This window comes from Aythya marila (genome assembly GCF_965140915.1).
Source record: "Aythya marila genome assembly, chromosome: 14".
Classification (NCBI taxonomy): Eukaryota; Metazoa; Chordata; class Aves; order Anseriformes; family Anatidae; genus Aythya; species Aythya marila.
The window spans coordinates 9,415,745-9,434,199 of record NC_139055.1 but is presented as its reverse complement, the minus strand read 5'-3'; the positions used below and the strand labels follow the sequence as shown (position 1 = coordinate 9,434,199).

Below are 18,455 nucleotides of genomic sequence, written 5' to 3'. Positions count from 1 at the left end.
AATGCTAATGTTGGTTCTTCCCCAGTTGTGCAGCATGCCGTTTCTTCCCCTGAATATAATCAACAGAAAGAGAATGTAACTGGAGTGAAAAAGTTGCCTTCCTAAAATACAGTGAAACACCTCACTTCTTTGGGATGGATAAAGCCGTAAGAGTGACATTGCAGAAGTGAACAATTAAACTTGTTTGTTTTCAGATCCAGTATGTTGAGGAAGTTGTGGTAAGTGCTGTTTTAACTATGTTTACATACAAATTATGGGCAAAAAGTTGTTCCTTGAGAACTGATCACGAGTGATCACATCCTGGGGCTGATGAAGGAAACGGGGAGAGTGAGAGAGGCCACCCACCGTGCCCATGCCATCACCACTCCTACACATTAGCTAGCTCCCAGCAATGGGGTGGGCACAAGGGTGGTGTTCCTTTCGAGTTTTACAAATTAACATAACTAATGGTAAATAAGCCAGGGAAGAACACCATAGCACGATGAAAAGATCAGGAATTAAAATGTTCACTTTTGATTGGGCCTATTTGACCAAAAAACTAATGCATGGACAGCTCAGAAAATGCAGAAGTTGCTTCCAAGAAACCTGCAATGTTGCAGTCAGACTAAAATCTTTGGGACCTGTACTGTTCCTTATGTTCCATTTATTCCATACCCATTGGCTTGCCCAACAAAAACTTGGTCTATGGCTACTAAAATAGTGTAATTCCATCTGTAAGCACAGCTTCCCCAAAGAAACCCATTTTAAACAAGAGCAGTAGGACAGAAGCCAATAGAGCACTGCAAGGTTGCAGCAAGTCACGAAACGCTGGAGTTTTCCTTTCGGCAAGGCTTCTGTCCATAAGAAACTAAATGTATGAAAGCTTTTGGAAATCTGCGTTTGGACAAACAGCATCATTTCCATAACAATCTCTTCAGGGTGGTAATGGCCTAGGCAGCTCTGTCGCTGTTTAGGAGCACCAGATGTTTCCACAGGGTTCATACCATTTAAACGCATGAAAATAGCCCCAGTATAGTTGAAATCGTTTTAGAGGTTTATAGGAAAATCAACTGTTTACTGGATTGTTTTTCCTCATATTGGGGAAAAAAAAAAAACACACTTTGAGTCTCTACTGTGTGTTAGAGTTTGAGGACTGGAGGGTTACTTACAGGACCCTCATGCTGGTACCGCCTCGCAGCGCCGATCCGCAACAGCCACGCGCTCTTGTTCTGACAGTGCTGCTGCTCCTTTCTTCTCCCAGAGGAGAGACTAAAACTCTGTATTCCCTCTTGTTCCATTCCGAAGGCGTTTCAGCTAAAGCCAAAAACTGAGCCTGTAGTATTTTTGGAGCTATTTTTGTGCTGTAATATCAGTGCAGCAGCTGAAGCGCCTTGGATACGTACAATGACCGCGTTTGTTTCAGCCGCGTTAAGACAGTGATGGAACGCTGCATTAAGTGCCATCAGCGTGAGGCTATACAATACGTGACTGATTTAAAGCATGTGACTTCAATCAAGCAATGTGATTTCAATACACATGCGGTTTTCCATTGGAATTCAAGCTGTTTTGGCACCAGAACTAGTTTTCGATTTGGAGAAAGATACAATGGAAATATACAGATGTGAAGAGCTGACATACAAATGAGTAAGAAAACTTATCTGAAATGAGCATTTAAACTTGTCTTAGAATAATATCAGATATTGATGAGCACTTCACACAACATACTGCTATTCAACAATTGCTTGTATTTATAGCAAACCATATTCTTTTAATGCAGTTCTCTAGGCACACAGCAAAAAAAATCTTTTTAAAAAAATCAGTCATGCATTTTACCGAGCCAAGTCATCAACATGCATCTCAAGTCGGTTCCAATTTTGTTTAAAAAAAGTTTAAATAGATATTTGACAGCTTTCCCCTTCTTCACCCCTTGAAGTGCTAACCCTCGGCTGGGACTCGCGATACCACCAGCCACTCAGTGGGTACGCTCCCTGCATGTATTTTGTGTGTGCTACAGACACACGATGCAAAGGAGGAGATCTGCTTGCTCTCGGGACATTCTGATCACGTCCCCAAGAGGCAACCACACCAAATCCGGCAGCAGCGAAGGATGATGCTAGTTAGAGGTGTGAAGGACTGGAGCGCAAAGCTTCAGCTGAACGTATGCTTAACTACCGCTGCCACCAAATATAGCTTCCTGAAGAATGCATCCAGCAAGCCTGAGCGAAATTGTTCGTCCAGCCTTCAGATAACATTTGTTGTCTCCAAACTATTTTCCTCAGACACTAAACCTTGCTTCCCATTAACATTTCTTTTCTCTCGCCTCCTCAGCCTTGCTTCAGCCCTTGTGCCATGGATCAGCTGTCACCAGAGAGCTGAACAGGGATGCAAGCATCCCTCCCCAGGACCCTGCACAGCTCAGCTCCCTGGGAAGAGAGGGGGAGAGTGCAGTGCCACTCACAAGAGGGGCTCCAAAATGTTCGTTGGGCAGGAGCCCAACCAGAGCCCAGCACACTGCACTGAACACATTAATTTGACACATGCAGCTTTTGCTTATACCCCAGATTAAGCAAACACGTCTGAATATGCACTGAAAGCATTAAGTTCAGTACATACGGCATACGCAGCGTTTCTCTGTGCCTCTGCCAAGAAGTATTTGTTGGGGTACACACAAACCATGTGAATTAGCGATTTTTACTTCAACTATTTACCTTTTCACCAGACAGACATTATCCTGCAATTGCCAGTGTTGTACAGTAGGCTCAGTCGCTCAAACAGCAGCACATTGCCAAATAAAAATTGGCAGGAGAAAATGGCATTCACCAGCTGCAGGTACTATCCGATGTTTTGCAGGTAGTCTTTTAGAAAAGACTGTATTTATCCCTACAGACAAGAAATCACAGGAGATGATAGCTCTGCAGCAGAAAAATAAAACGACAAAGTAAATGCCAGGAGAGATCCTTCTCACGGATCCGGAGCGCCCTTGATCACAGCATGAGAGCAAAAATTGAGTTCCAGAATTGAATTTTAAAAATACAAAGGTAACAAGCTTCCAACCCCAAACTATTGTGCTCTGCTCCTGATGCAATTTCAGGCCCTGGGAGTATTCTCAAAGAACATGCATCTCTAATGAGAAAAAGGTGAAAAATGACAGCAGACAATGTAGGAAGGCAGCACTCCAAGAATTATTTACAGTTGGTACAATTATTAGAAATTCTTGTTCATTAAAAGTTATGAATTATAAGATGCTTGCAATGAATGGTATTTTAGGTATTTATAGAAAAGTGTCAATAACAGGAGATTAATCATAGTAAGGGCAAACATTCCCTGTGAAACATGAAATATTAACATGCAATCTCAAACATTATAGATTACAGGCTATTTCATGGAAATGTTTTTCCCCAGGCAGAACCTGTTCTCACTGAAAACTACTGAAGTAGTCCTCACTAGCATTTGTGCAGGGCCTCCTCTTTCATGTTTGGGATTGTAGGAAAACCACATGATAGATCACGCAGAAACTCCCCAACCCTCCTCTCCTCTACCTCATCTTAAGCACAAGGATGCCTTTATATACACACGCACATAAAAAAAAAAAAATCCTTCATCACATCTGAGTTTCGACAGAAGGGAAGAATCATTTCTTCAAAACCGTGCCTATCTCCTCCCACAAACGGCTTTCAAGCAGTGCTTTGAATTTTTCCTTTTAAATCATCTTCACTGAGGAGGTGGGGAGAAGGGAATAGAAAAGGACACTGGGAAAAAGAAGAACAGAGGAGCTGTAAAAGTGGTCTAATGCATAAGCACAGCAGCAAGGAGCCCCCCCTCTGTATTTGTACTTTATGAAGTGCAATTCTCAGTTGCTTTACATTAGCTCCTAGCAGGTCAAATGGATGTACAACAACTGCAAATTCATTAACTGCGTGTTATTAGTGGCTTCTGCACTTATCACCTGCAGAATCTGCAGTTGCTCTGCATCTCTCACTACTGTGAAGTCTCCACATGACAGGCTGCTTATGTCATTTTAAATATTTAAGGTAGCCTAAGAGACTCCAGCCCCATTCAGCATTTAAAACGCAGTCCCATTTATTTCAGAGGCAGGAAACAGGGGAAAAACCATTTACACAGTTTGCACCGCCCCAGCTTTCGGCCATCGCTCATTTAAACAAACCTGCTCCAAGCCTGCCAGGAGCAAGAGCGACTACCTGGTAACAGCTGGGAGATCAGCCCAAGGTCAGCAAGGGGCAGAAGGTGTAAAACTCAGGTTCCAGCTGAACCTTAAACCACAGCGGACGTGGTGCATATTTTACTGCACGCAGGTCAGGACAGTGAACTCTCACGTTACGCTGAGCTGTAGGTGCTTGCCGTGGACTGGACACGCAGCGTAACGTGAACACCCGGGCGGCTTTTGGATGTGCTGCTCCGACAGCTGCTGCTGATCCTGGATAAATCAGCACGAGGCACTGAACTCCATTCCGCACTTTTCACACTGGAAATGCAATTACAATGTGAGGGAAAAGCTTTTTCTTAAAAATAAACAAGCAATCCTCTATTTCTTCTGCTTCTCAAGCAGTGGAACATTCCTGTGCCTCCAAATCTTAGATTTCAGCTGTTTTTTTTTTTTTTTTTTAATTCTTCCTTCTACTCCACCTGCTTCACGAAACGGGTCACCTCGCTGATTTTGGGTAACTGAGTCCTGCCCCTCTCCCACCCCAGTCTCCTACAGCCATGGCACAGCCGATCCTCCAGGGAACGGATCCGACGTGCTGTGTCCTTTCTCCCGACACGCAGATCCACCTGTGCCGTGCCAAGTCCCCGGCTACAAAGTCGCAATGCAAACTCCAAGGGCTTAGCATCTCTGTGAGTAAACAGAGCCCGGAGGTTTGCAGTTCGCAGAGCAAACAGATGACTGAAAGCCCCAAGTATATGCACGTAACGCTCTCCTCACCCTGGCATCCACCCAAGGTCAGCCACCTTTCAGCACGCTTACGTTCAGCAACCCAAATGGGCAAGGCATCCCTGAGTACTGCCTCATCAGCCTGCTGACTGTGTTTTTACTATGATTAAAACGAATACAGCCGTCCAAATGAACTAGCTTTTAAAACTAGATATAGCAACATTCAGAGAGGCTTTATTTCATAATCTGACTTTTACAAAAGAAAGAGGAGACCTACAGAGCTTCCAGCTGGAAGAATTATAAACCAAACCTCCACAAGCTACACCCTAAGCACCTGCATGTAGGAAAGATGAAAGCGAATCAATGGCTCCTGCCTTTAAGCTGACACTTCAGCAACATGCATCCAACAGATGCCATGCACAGTCTTCTTTCTCCCTGCTTCACCCTGGCTGCTGGGAGGCAGGAATCCCTGGAACAGGGATGCCACCAGCTCTGGGAAAGGGAAGCTTGGTTCTGCACACTCAGCTGGACCTCTTCTCATAGACTATCCCACCAGGAATGGAAACCAAGACTCTGCTGCATTTTATTTCAGAGTACTTTTTTGGAAAGCCACAAGAGCACGGCAGCAGGTACTAGTACCTGGTCTCTGCAGGACAGGATGTCTGCACCACACCAGCCAAGCTCAAAAAGTCATCTGAATCTGATGAGAAAGAACAGGGAGGATCACAAAGCACCTACTGGCCCTCAAACCATGGTTTCCTGTGGCCGGCACAAGCAATTTGCAGAATTACGTGTTTGTGTGAGTATATATATATATATATGAACGAACATATGTATATACATATATATAAATACAAGCACACATACACCATTTAAGAGGAAAAAGTAAATGAAGTATAAGAATTTGCATCAGAGCAGTCTGAATTTTAAGGAAGTGACAGAGACAAAGCAAACGAGTAACAACTGCCTAAAAATGTAACTGACAAATACAGTGCTAGCCTACAAGACGGGGTGAAAGTGCTTTTTACATAAAGCCCTTTAAGCAAAAAATGGATCGTGATGCTTAAAAACAAAGGAATAGTTGTATTCATTGCTAGAACAAGGTCATGCGGTCAGAAGTTCTTCAGATTTAGTTATATATTTATTTTTAAGAGCTGGGTAAGTAGACCAGCTGTGGCTACCTTGATCCCTCCTTGTACCTGCAAGACTTGCAGCAATTGTCAGGACTCTCACAAAAGATCTGCTATAAGGCAGATCTTTATTTCTGGCTTCAGTTGCATTATAACTTGTGACTCATAAATTGTATTATTCAACATTCATATGAAAAATAATAGCTATCATATTACCCGCTGTAATAAGAGCGGATTGCTGACTTTGAGTTTATTCAAACAGAAAACAAACAATATTTTCCATTTATCAAAAATCTCCAATGCACAAAGAATGTTCAATTCATTATATTTAATATTCAGGGAGGGGAGGATTTCATTGCTTTCAACACTGAAATCCCAAACAGAGAAATTAAAACAAATCACTTCATCTAGAAACCAAACAAACAATTACATGGAGGAACAATGCCAAAAAGGAAACAGAACAGCTGCATTAGTCAGCCCTTATTAACAGCACAAATAACACCTTATTTCATTTGCCACCAGTTACTTGTTATCACCTGAAAAACAAACGAGGTCTCTTGGGTTACAAATGAGAAGTGCCATACCAGCAGAGTGATATTCGGGTGCTCTCTGCGCTAGATCTGCCGATCCTACCCATCCCAAGCAGGCTGCGGGTGCCCAGCCCTTAGGAAACCAAATCATTCATTAACAGCTACTTTTATTACACAGCCCTGATAAAACACACACATACTGCTGTGGAAATCACGAGAGATTTACAGCAAGTTGTGAAAATCATAGATATATATAAAAAAAAAGGAAAGCTTAGTATATTTATTTATTTTTTTTTAAGGAAAGCCACAGTAAAACAACACCTAATGCGAGCTCTGAATTTAACATTACAAAAACACATCCAGCACCTTATTTCAGGGTTGCATTACAAGGCAGCAGGAACTACCTGAAGCCTAGAACACCCTCCTTTAGGTAGCAGCAAACTCCCAGGAAGGTGCTACGTGCTGGCACGCGCTACCCACAGCTTGCGATCAACAGCCCAAACACTGCAAAACGCAATCTGGGAGATTCTTTGTATGCTGATACGCGGGGTCCGCACCAAATGCTCTTAACTGCTCAGTCATAAGAGCCTTGTTTAAAAACCCTGCGCAAGCTGTGCATGGGCCCACTGTATCAGCCCAATTGTGAGCCACAAATCTGACTACTTAATATGCAAATTCCCTTGGTCAGCCTGCCGTAGAGGCACCATGAAAGCAGTTATTGTAGCTTCAAATTAGACATGTGATGCGCAGCATTACACAGCACTCGACTGAAAATATTTAAGAAACTGTTGTCCAGTTCCCAAAAGCAGAGGTCAAGCTTGGCATTTGGCTTTCCAGAGCTTAATGAAGCGCCAGTACTATATCAAGTACTGCAGGAAGAATTTACGCTTCTAATATATTCTGGTGTGTCACTCAGATGGGCAGACCTATTTCCGCTTGTTCCTATTATCACTGCTGGGTGATAGGGGCAGCAGTAAAGAAGACAAATTTCAAACAGAATCATCGTCTTTTATAACAAAGAATAGCGATAAGAGCTCCAACAGGCAGGCTAACATCACATCAAGAGCACAGCAGCAATCAGACAGCTGCAGCCAAAAGACTTAATCTATAATGACTTGTCATGCCCGCGCTTCGAGACATTGGATTTCCTGCCCTTTCGTTACTCCACACAAATAACTGTCTCGCTGAACTTTACGAAGTCAGACAAAGTAATATGCAGCTTATAATAGGGGAAAGAGTTTACTGGGAGAAAATGAACTGGTTCATTTTTCTCCTTTCCCTTCACAAACTTCCCCCTCCTCCCCTCCAAAAAGATGAAAAGAAATTTAAGAAGAGACCTCCAAAAAGGCCCTGCATGTGGGAATGCAAATTCCCTGGTTTATGCTAAACCAAATATAACCTGATAAGCTGTTAAACCATACTTACAAGCACAATACATGTTTCTCCAGCTGCTAACTCCTAACCCAATACTTCAATGCTTTTCTTGAACACACAGCTGAAGAAGTCCCACAAGCTGTAAGTGGCCAGAGAACAGCTATTTCTCCCTCTACTCTCCATCCTGCAGAAATTCAGTCACCTTTAACACGGCACAGCAAGCAGAGATTGGTTGCTTGGCTCCTGAAAGCCTGGAATATCTGATGGGAGACAGCTGAGCTAAAGGGATGGGGAGAAACACCTGTGTCTATAAAGCATATAACCATCATCTTTTATTGTTCTTTTATCTCCTCTAAAGAGTCACCAATAAATTCATCTCATCATCTAGGACATACGCACACCACAATACAGCTCTGCTGGACTATAATGCACCAAGCTTTGAGACAGGAACTTTCTCTCTAAATACAGCAATATTCTATTAAAATGAAAACTCACGAAAAAGAGCAGTGATAATGAAACAGCTGGTATCAATCTGAAAAGACCATTTCATTTCCAGCAGGATGGGCAAAGCAGCATCTGCTTAATTCTTGTTAAGTAACAGACTCCTCCTGCTTTGGTCAATGTGAGCAGAGACGTGCAATGAGCGGGTACGCATGTAGCAGAGCTTGGTGTGTTTGATTAACTCATTCTTACACTCAGAAACACACCAAGTGCATTAAATAGTTTTCCGGGTAAATGCAAGCATCTCTCTGACCTTGAAAAACACCATAGGAAAAGACAAAGGAACAGCACACGGTCAGGGCACTGTCAGCTTTGCTGAGCAGCAGGGAAGTAACTGGAAGTGCCAGTGATTGACAAAAAGACCAGGGACAGTATGGGGATGTGACAAATTCTCATCTCAATTCCAGTGATACAATCTAGCAAGATTTCACCAGCTCCTCACAGCACTGTAATAGGTTGAGACTGGTAGGAATTAGACTTGAGATCTGGCTCCCAATTTTATGCAACATCAAGCATGCTATTACTATCTAATCAATGTCACAATTGCTTGGAATTCTTTAAAAAACTCTTCTGTTCTGGAGGGGAAAAAAAAAAAAAAAAAAAAGTTCCCCCAAAGCCAGTCTATCACTGGCAACATTCTGGCTATAAGTGAGATGTTTCTGTTCTAAAGCACCTTCCTGAGATTTATAAAATGATGCAGCCCTGCTGACTGACAGCAATTTGAAAGTGATTACGCCTCACTAGGTCACAAAACAGGAGTTGGAGGAAATAACCCTTGTATTGGAAACAGGAATAGGCTGCCCTTCTGTCCAGCACTGGGCTCAAAATCATGTCCACTTGTGCTTCAGCTGTTTCCTTTCCTGATGTCTCAAGACATAAGCTCCCTCCAGAGCTCAAGTACTTAGCACAGGCACACACACAAAGAATTTGGAAATCTAAGGATTAGTGAAGGCTGGACTTCAGTGTCTCAGGAGTTAGATTTATAGAAGATGTGCTGAGGTTCCTGCACCTTAACACCCTTCCTCGCCCCCCCTTTTTTTTGTTTCCTTTCAGAGAAGCAAGAACAGCTATGCAACATTACAAAACAGGCTATTGCACACTGTAACTCATTGTTTAAGACAGTCCTAAGAAGCACATAATTCAACCGAAATTTCATCACTTCTCACTTCAGCGAGACAACCTTAAGGAGCATTATCCTTAGAGCATGAATCAACATGAGCCAGCTGACATGCGTTTTGCATCTCTTACATCTTGAAAAACCCAGCTGCTGCTCTAATGCACCAAATACAATAGGTTATTTAACCCAGAAGCCACAGCGTGCCAGGCCTGTAAACACTAGGCAGTAACATGCTCTGAGTAAGTCTACCCAGGACAACAATTTTTAGACAACTTGGACAAAAACTGTCTACCTCACGTACTGCTACTGAGCGCTTAAGACAGCAGCATTACTATTTTACAGCATCAGCAAAGTTCTGATTGTTTTCCCCATCTCATTCATTGGACAGCACAGAGAAGAGTGAGGAAATTAAACCACAGCTATTTCTGTGACATAATCTCACCTTGCAACACCTAGCTACTGAAGCAGGTCCCTGAAAAATTGTCAGCACAGCTTTTAATGCTATTTTTTGGTCAAGATTTTATAAGTACGTTACTACTCCTTCCATTCTTTTTCCTTGACATCTAATATGCTCTGGTCCCTTACCAACCAGTAAGAGACGCAAGAGCAAGTAAGTTTGCTTAGTACTTATGTAGTTTTTAGGTAACTTGCTTTTTTTAAAAATAAAAAGTAGGGGGGAGAGTAAGAAAGACTCACATTAGGCAAAGCTATAAAATTCCTTTTAATGTCAATGATGTGATTAAATCCTACACATCTGGACTTCCTGGTATTTCTGTGAACTATGTATCTGGCATTAATCAGCAGGTGGCTGCCTCAGATGTAAAAGCTGCGTTTTTTGGGCATTATGGAATAGCGATAAAGTCACTGCTGTGACTGAACAGCCATCGGCTGGGCTGTCTGAGGTAAAAACAGACCAATAAATAATACTCCGTAAGGCACAGGAGAAGATGTAGATCTAGGTCAGCAGTTTTCAACCTGAAATCTGTAGACCCTGCATGTGTGAGGACTCCTTATCCAAGCGTCCTGTGGGTAGGCTGACTTTAAACGACCACACAGCAGAAAGAGCTCTGCTGGAGAACATCAGGGGTCTGCAAACTGAAGACTGAAAAAGCAATCGCTCAGACGTTTAGGTAGAGAAAAAGCATAAAGGCTGAGGCCACTTACACTGCAGAAGGGTTTCCACACAGGCTAGGCTCGCTAAGGAGGTGTGTGCTTGCACATGAGCGAGCACACGCTGCTCCAGCAGCTGAAGTCCCTGGGAACTGACTATTTAACACGGGAGATCCAGGCTAGAGGAAAAGCATCCATCTTCCTCGGAGAGAATGAGGGAAAAAAAAAAAAAAAAAAAAAAAAAAGCCCAACCCAGAGCAGTGCCAGGACCTAAGTTATCTGAAGAATTATTTCCCACACACCACAAGGAGCCGAGCCCAAGGAAAACAAAGTTTGGGAGCCCCGGGCAGGCCGTCCCCCCAGCCCCTGGTTATTTCCCCAGCACCGGGGCTGGGGGAGGGCAGGGGGGGAGGCTTCGTCCGCGTTCCCCGGGGCACCGGGGGGGGGGAGCGCAGCTCCCTGCTCCCGGCTCCATCCCGGGACGGCTCCCGGCGAGCGGGGACCCCCGGGAAGGGCTCGGAGCACCCCCGCAGTGCCCTCCCCGGGAAAGTTGCGGCCCGGCCGGGCGTGTGGTGGGGAGGGGAACCGGGCACAGAGCCCCGAGCACGGGCAGAGGGGGGGCACAGCGCTGCCCTCCCCCCAACCCCGAGGCTCCAGCCCCGGCCCCACCGCAGGCCCCGGGTCCCCTCGCGGCTCGGTGGGCAGCCAGCCCTTCCCCTCCCGTCCCCCTCCGTGGGCCCGGCTCTCACCTCCGGTGCCGTCCGAGTTCTCGTTGAGGCTGCCCGAGGAGTCGTGGTGGGAGCCCACACACCCGCCCATGGGGCCCGCAGACCCGCCGCTCCCCTTCTCCGCTCCCCTTCTCCTTGCTCCCCCCACCCCCCTCCCCCTAGGAGCCGAGCTCCGCCGCCGCCGGCCGGCCGGGCAGGCGCGATGGCTCCGGAGCCGCCCCCGAGCTCCGCAACACCGCCTCCGGGGCGCGGCCTCCCTCGCACCGAGCCGCTCAGCCCCCAACGCCGGGCCCCGGCCGAGCCCCGGCCAGCTCTGCTCGGGGCCCGACCCGGCCCGGTGTAGGCCGCGGCGGAGCCTGAGGCAGGGCCGGGCCCGTCCCCGCCGCCCCGGGCGAGGCGGGTTTGGGGTGGGCACCCGGGGCCGGCTCCTCGCTGCACCTCAGGGTTCAGGCCCTGGGGTCGTGAGGGGCCTGCCCTGAGCTTGCTGTGCAGGCTGGGGCTTTCCTTCCCTCCCCTTCATCCCTGCACCCTTCACGGTTTTACATAGAAAGTGCACACACACTGGGATAATCACAGAATCACAGAATTTGTAGGTTGGAAGAGACCTCAAGATCATTGAGTCCAACCTCTGACCTAACGCTAACAGTCCCCACTAAACCATATCCCTAAGCTCTACATCTAAACGTCTTTTGAAGACTTCCGGGGATGGTGACTCCACCACTTCCCTGGGCAGCCTGTTCCAATGTCTAACAACCCTTTCGGTAAAGAAGTTCTTCCTAAGATCCAACCTAAAAATATAACCTATAAATCTATATCCTGCTAACAGCACCTCCGTGTTAATAGCGTGCCGGTTTAAATTAAAAACAACAAGCAAAAATAACGCCTCGTGGCCAAGCAGGACTTGCCTTCAGTCCCTTGAGAGGAAAAGTTTCCTTTTTTTTTGTGCACTTCATGCCCAAAGTGGCTATATTATTTTAGGTGCAATCTCACTGTGGAATTAGGGTTCGGACGCTATCAGATGTACTGTCGCTCTTCGAAACAGCTAGCAATAAGTCAGAGCGTTGAACGTTAAAAAAAAAAACACAAGTCAGAACATTGAAAAATGGAAGCAGATGCTGCAAAAAATAAAACATGGTAACAGACCGAGCTCTGGGTTCCCCTACGTTCTGCTGTACGCAGCAGCTTAATGTTCTGCTACACAGAAAAAGCAGAAAACGGAACCAAAGCTGAGCATATTTTACCTACTTACAGATAGCATTGCAAATGTATTATTTTTTTTTTATTAAAATGCTGTATCTGTTCATAGAGCTCATAGTCAGCACAATGAGAGGAACACACAGGCAAGTCCATTTCTACCATTAATTTTCATATGTATTCTTCATGCTGGAAGGTACCTGTGTCAATAATTAAAATCCCAGATGTATGAGATAAGCTGAGTGCAACAGACTGAACACATTACCATCTGAGAACAAAATCACATAGAGCCGGTCTGCTTTATGGGTCCAAATAGGAATATCATGAATGCTAAAAAAAATGTGGGGGAAAGATCATTAGAATCTGCCCACATTCACACTAATCACAAGAAAGGCAAAATTTTCTTTTCTGTGAAGAACTTTAAACCAGAGAAAGGAAACACATAGCACTCAAGTTGCTTGAGCTTTCTGTTCAGCTTGTATCTGCAGGCCACACAGGTTGTCTGCCTGAGCGTACACAGGTATATTTAAAAGTATGCTGGGTACGTGTTTGTTTGTCTGTTTTTTAATTGAATGTAATTTGTTCAAATTGTAGAAATAGAGAATAAAATAAAGGATGTTTGCAATTTTTCGTGAGAGTAAGGGTGTAACTGTACAGAGAAAGCAGGCACAGTGCTTAGGTGCAGGAAAGGCTTCTGCTGCTGGCTATCGTCCTGCCCAGTGAGATCCCAAAGATCTGCCAGTGAAGCTGGTGGGGGTTAACCAGAGTGTGACTCTGTTCCATAACGGAGTGGCTGCAGGACAGCAAGCTGGCGTGGGAAAGTATGTCCACCCGACACAGCAGTCTGCATTGCAACGACACATTGACGCATGATGCTCTGAGTATTTGGTACTAAACCCTTTCATTAACTACCTTGTTCTCACACACACTGTATTTAGTATTTGGTAGATATATACATGTATTAGTGTGTATGTAAATATTCAAATTATTCAAAAATGTCAATATTTACTGCTTGATCCCATGTATTTGGATGCAGTTGCAATGTACTAATAAAGTACAGAAGACAAACAAAGGCTTTTCCTAAACAAATGATCTATTTTGAAGATTATACTCCTCAAAGTACTTTTCACAAGAAGCAAAGACTAAGCTTTGCAGCAAAGTTTTTGCACTCTAATCTTGGCTGTGCCCTAGATATCCACTGTGGCCTTGGACAAGTCATATAACCTCAATTGCTCTATTTCTGTCAGTAGATTAATGTTTGTCTACCTACCTCTTGGGGTATGGTTAGGATTAATTAATTCTTACTCTTCATTACTTGTTAACTGCCTGCAATCTGTGGGATGTAAAATACTTTGAAGATTGGAAGTGTCATTTCACAAATTAGATGGTGTAATGAATCGACTATTCCATACAGGTGCAATGGCACTATATGGTTGGAAATTATTCTTTGTAGGCCATAAACCCTACAGCGCTAACTGCTAAAGAATCTTCTTGTGGCAGAGGATGCTAGTGGACTGTGTGTTGTACCAGGAGGGTCAGAATAATGGGGTTCCTGACCCAAGGAATGCAGCATCTGGACAAGTCCAAAGTGAATCTGCATTTGTATTGTCAGGGTTATTTCCTGTATGTCCCTATACATTAAAACATTTCATGTACTTCACCTGACTTTGTTTCCAACTGGAATCTCACGGTTTGCTTGCAGTCAATGGCAGTGGTTTATGCCATCACGCGATGATACAGTATGATAAATCCCTGCTCTCTGATGATTCATCTTTGTGTGGGAACAAGAATGAGATACTGACAAATTGCACCAGGGCTGAAACTTCTGTCTCAGGCATCAACATTTTGATTTTTATCCATGCTACCCAGGACTGTAGTATCAAAGTCTTATCACTGTAAGTGAAAGTCTGCCCAGATCTCTTTCATCCTCCTTTGACAGATGGGAAAGGGAGACACAAGAGATGAGGTTATTTGCCAGAAGTCCCACAGGAAGCAGAAGCAGGAAAGAACCGTTGAGCCCAACCACCGTGTGATGCTGAGCCCGTCTTCCTCCTCAGAGAGCCTGAAGAAATTTAGCAAGTTGCTATTTTCAGATTTACTTCCACATGGCTCTCTTCCTGAAAGCTAATGAGGCTGTAGCCTCATTTTCAAAGGCAGCATGATCGAGATTCCCCTGCCCCCATATGATGCATAGTGCTTTCATTTAGATGCGGTTTTGAGGAACGCCAGCTCCCATTCCAAAATTCCCACCAGCAGTTTTTAGGCTGACTCCAAGCTAGTGTAATCTGTCCTTTAGAAAACCATACCAAAGCATCTGGTACCAATCCCTACCACCTAGAGACCGCAAAGCTGTGTCAAAAATGATGTTAAACTGGGCAGAGTTTGTTTTCATGGGATCACAAGCTGAAAGAAATCTACTGCACAGTGGGGTCCCTGTGGCTGAGAAACCCCACCAGACATCAGGACATCGACAGCTGGCTGAGTGTGTACAGACAGAGGGAATGTCTGCCCAGTCCTGTGCCTTCTGGTAGAGCATGCCTTTATGTGGATCTCCTGCAGCACAAGCACACCACTCTGAATGCCTTGGCACACGTCTCTGCTGCTTGAAGTGCTGGGATGGGCAGGTTGAGCTTCCGGGGGATCTTCCATCGGTCAGACAGCATATTGCTGTCAAAAGCAGGCTGTGTTTCTCTCCTGACCTCTGCCAAGCTCCTACACCTGTGGTCGACTTTTGCTGGCTTTTGTTCTCATCTTCTCTGCTAATAGCAGAAGGAATGGTAGTGTTTCAGCCTTCTTTGATACATTTCTGCAAGCTCTGTGGTTTCTGTCCTCGGTAGCTGTAGAGAAAGGGTCACTGGAAAGGCTAAAAATTGCTATTTCATGTGCAGCATCAGAGATGACTGTAGGAATCTCCAGCAGGAGCAGGGGCTTACTGCAGGAAACCACAAAATTCTCTCAAATATTCCTTGCTGGCAGTTTCATTCTGCAGAAGACCCAGATGTCCAGAGTGCACATGGTCCAGTGGTGTCAATACCGTCTGCTGACAGTCTTCAGAGCAAATGATAATTTTCCATTGAACATTTCAGTACCAGTACTATTTTACAGGGACTGTAGATTAATTATTATTATTTTTAAACTTGATAACCTTGAAAATAGGTAAGTTTCTCAGCACCGAGTTTAATCAGAGACTTCTCTCTCCATCAATGCCATTAAAATCAGAAAAATGTGATTTTATGTTTGTCAAATAATTTATGTCGGAAAAGAGTTGCTGTATCTTCAGGCTATAAGTGTATAAGCAATTCCACTGTAAGTTTCATTTCTTGTCTGCACTGGAAATTCAGAACTGACAAACTCATTTTTTAAATGGAGAGCAGGACCATATATCCTGAAGTATTAGCTTTTGGCCAGCAGGTACTGTCATGACAGGCACGCATTAAGGCAGCTGGCAAGTGAGCTGTCCACTTTCATTTTATGTTTTGTGACAGCTTTATTGCTTCTTCTCCTTTTAAACACGCTTCTCATTTTTAATAAATTCTGAATTCTGCAAGCTGTTCTGAAAGCAGATTTTTTTAACCTGCAGTCCCAAACAGCTCCTGTCAACTTAAGTTCTCGGAATAAGAGACTTACTGGGTGATATTTATTGCTTTGTCACATCAGGGAGGTTATTCTAATAGTCAAAATATACATTTTTTTAAAAAGAATTAGCCTCCAATACTAAAGAAACGAAAGTGAAACATTGCTTCCCTCTTGTGGTGTGCTTCCTGACTGCACGCTGAAATGCTGTATTAGTACAGAAAAAAAATTGCAAATATTAAGTGATTATTTTTCGTGTTATTCTGACGACATTTGCAGACTATCACTTTCTTGCTGATCTGCAGCCAAGTAGTCATTCACATCCTGCTGTTATTGTTACAGTGCGGGATGGAGGTTTTCTTTGCGAAGTTTAGCTGTGCTGTTTAAGCACACAAAGTGTCAACTTTTAATAGGCTGTGATAGAAGATGTGCGAACTCACGTCTCATTAGGACCTGCTGTTTATGGACAAGTTCTCCTCTTTCAGCTGCATTTTAATTGATTCTGTGTTTGGGGGGGGGAAGGAGGGGGGGCATGAGTATTGCGTTTCAGTGTGCTAAATAATGAAGTAGATTAGTGGCAGCGGGACAAAGGGAGCAAGCATGGATGAAGGCTGTAATCCTGCTTGCAGAGCACGCTGATGCAGCATGAGCTGTTTTACAGGCTGCTGGGCCAGCACAGAGTGACACCAGGACAATGGGCTGTATTCTTACCGTTTCTGCACTTGCTACTATTATAAATATTGTATTGAGATCTGGAGTGCTCAGCCAGGGTCCCAGATCACCATCCAGAAGGACGCTGAAGTTTCAAAGGGAAGACATGGAAGTGTAGGATGTGGTTTACTTTAGAAAAGGAATGTAGCAGGCAACATGATAAAAATATCCGTGGTCATGAATAAGTGCAAAGAGTCAGGTCGAGAGATTTGGATTTCTTTGTAGTGCAAGAATGAAGACAAGCTGGCAATGATAACGGGATAAGTCAGAGCTGGTAAAGGAACTTTTTTCCATGGAGCATGTAACTGAGTCGAGAGTACAAGAAACTGATAACCCTGTGGAAAAAAGTTCCCAGAGGTTCATATGTGGAATTGGAGGAGTGACAGGGGGTGGTCTGTCGCATCTGAACCTGCTGAAGGGTTTCCTGCACCTCCCTGTGGAGCAGCTGGTGCTGGATGCTGGATGCTGGAAGGGGAGAGACCCTAGGTCCAACACAGCCTCTCAGCTGCTTGCTCTGTTAATCCAGAGGCAGAGGGTGTCCTGCCTGTCTGGAGCAGTGTGGAGGAAAGCACATTAGTGGCAGAGTCACAAGCTAACAGGCACTCAGGTGTGCTCACTGCAGAGTGGATTATGAGGGATGGGAGAGGGTGTGGAGAAACTTTCCAGCAGCTAGTTCATGACCCATTGCTTCTATCTTGGCTTAGCACCAAGGAACACCAAAAATTCCTTTTGGAAAGAAGTTTTTGTTCACTTGTTCCTGGGATTTAACTCTGCTTCCCAAATACAAGATATTTGAAATCTGAGCTAAAGCCCAGACAGAATATCCAGACAAGCTTCTCACACAGGACCAAAGGAGGAGTTCATCTGAGGAGAAATCATACAGTTTTTGGCGGGAGGAGAAGGAGGGGCGGGAAAGGAAAGATGCTACCTCCTGTCAAAATGCTCTTCATACAACAAAAGCTGAGCCAGATGGGAACGGTACAGGCTAATGTTACCATATGGCAGGATCAGTCATGCAAGAAATATGCTACGTTAAGGAACGTGTGAAACTGATAGATGTTAATATTCCAAATATTTGAGATGTGTATCTCGAGCACTCTCATGGGCTCTGGAGCTGAGAGAAGATGCACGTGTTGAGGAAGCGTTTGCTTGGACCGCAGTCACACACCGGGGGGATTTTCCTCTGCCGCTCTCCTCGGCAGCAAGGAAACATCTGGCCTAGCTATTGCTTTGCTCTCCCCACATCACACAAGGGTATGTGCCTGGGCAGGTGCTTGCCCGGAAGGGAAATGGTGACACGGGAAGGGAGAAGGGCTGACGGCACGCAGGGGCAGGGCAGGGACACTGGCAGCACCATTTAGTCCCCACTCTGCAGCCGTGCAGGACATTCGGAGGAGAGGTGTGGTGTGTGGAGGTGCCTCCTGCACGGCTCTGGAGGGGAGGGAGAGGAAAAGGAGCAGGGGTGAATGAGCACTGGCTCCAGGCCAATTCAATTCTGTCTGACAGTCATAGAGAGAGAAGCAGAAGTCATGGCAGCAATCACAAACAGTGTATTTAGGGCAAAGTGGCCACTGCTTGAGGTAACTCAAGTAGCTCGAAGACCTTCTGCCTGCCTTG

The 18,455-nt window shown here is 44.9% G+C and overlaps 1 protein-coding gene across 2 annotated transcripts in view; it reads right to left on the bottom strand.

Moving 5' to 3' along the window:
- The window catches only part of UBTD2 (ubiquitin domain containing 2), a 53,868-nt gene extending 42,369 nt beyond the window's left edge, over window positions 1–11,499 (bottom strand). Inside the window, exon 1 of one of the 2 annotated variants that reach the window (XM_082771986.1) lies at window positions 11,382–11,499. In XM_082771986.1, the coding sequence (XP_082628112.1) occupies window positions 11,382–11,451 (70 nt within the window). In that variant the 5' untranslated portion in view covers window positions 11,452–11,499. Of the gene's footprint in view, window positions 1–10,686; window positions 10,807–11,381 lie in introns of those variants that run through there. The other variant, XM_082771987.1, reaches the window with a different exon arrangement.
- Between the last annotated feature and the right edge of the window lie 6,956 nt (window positions 11,500–18,455).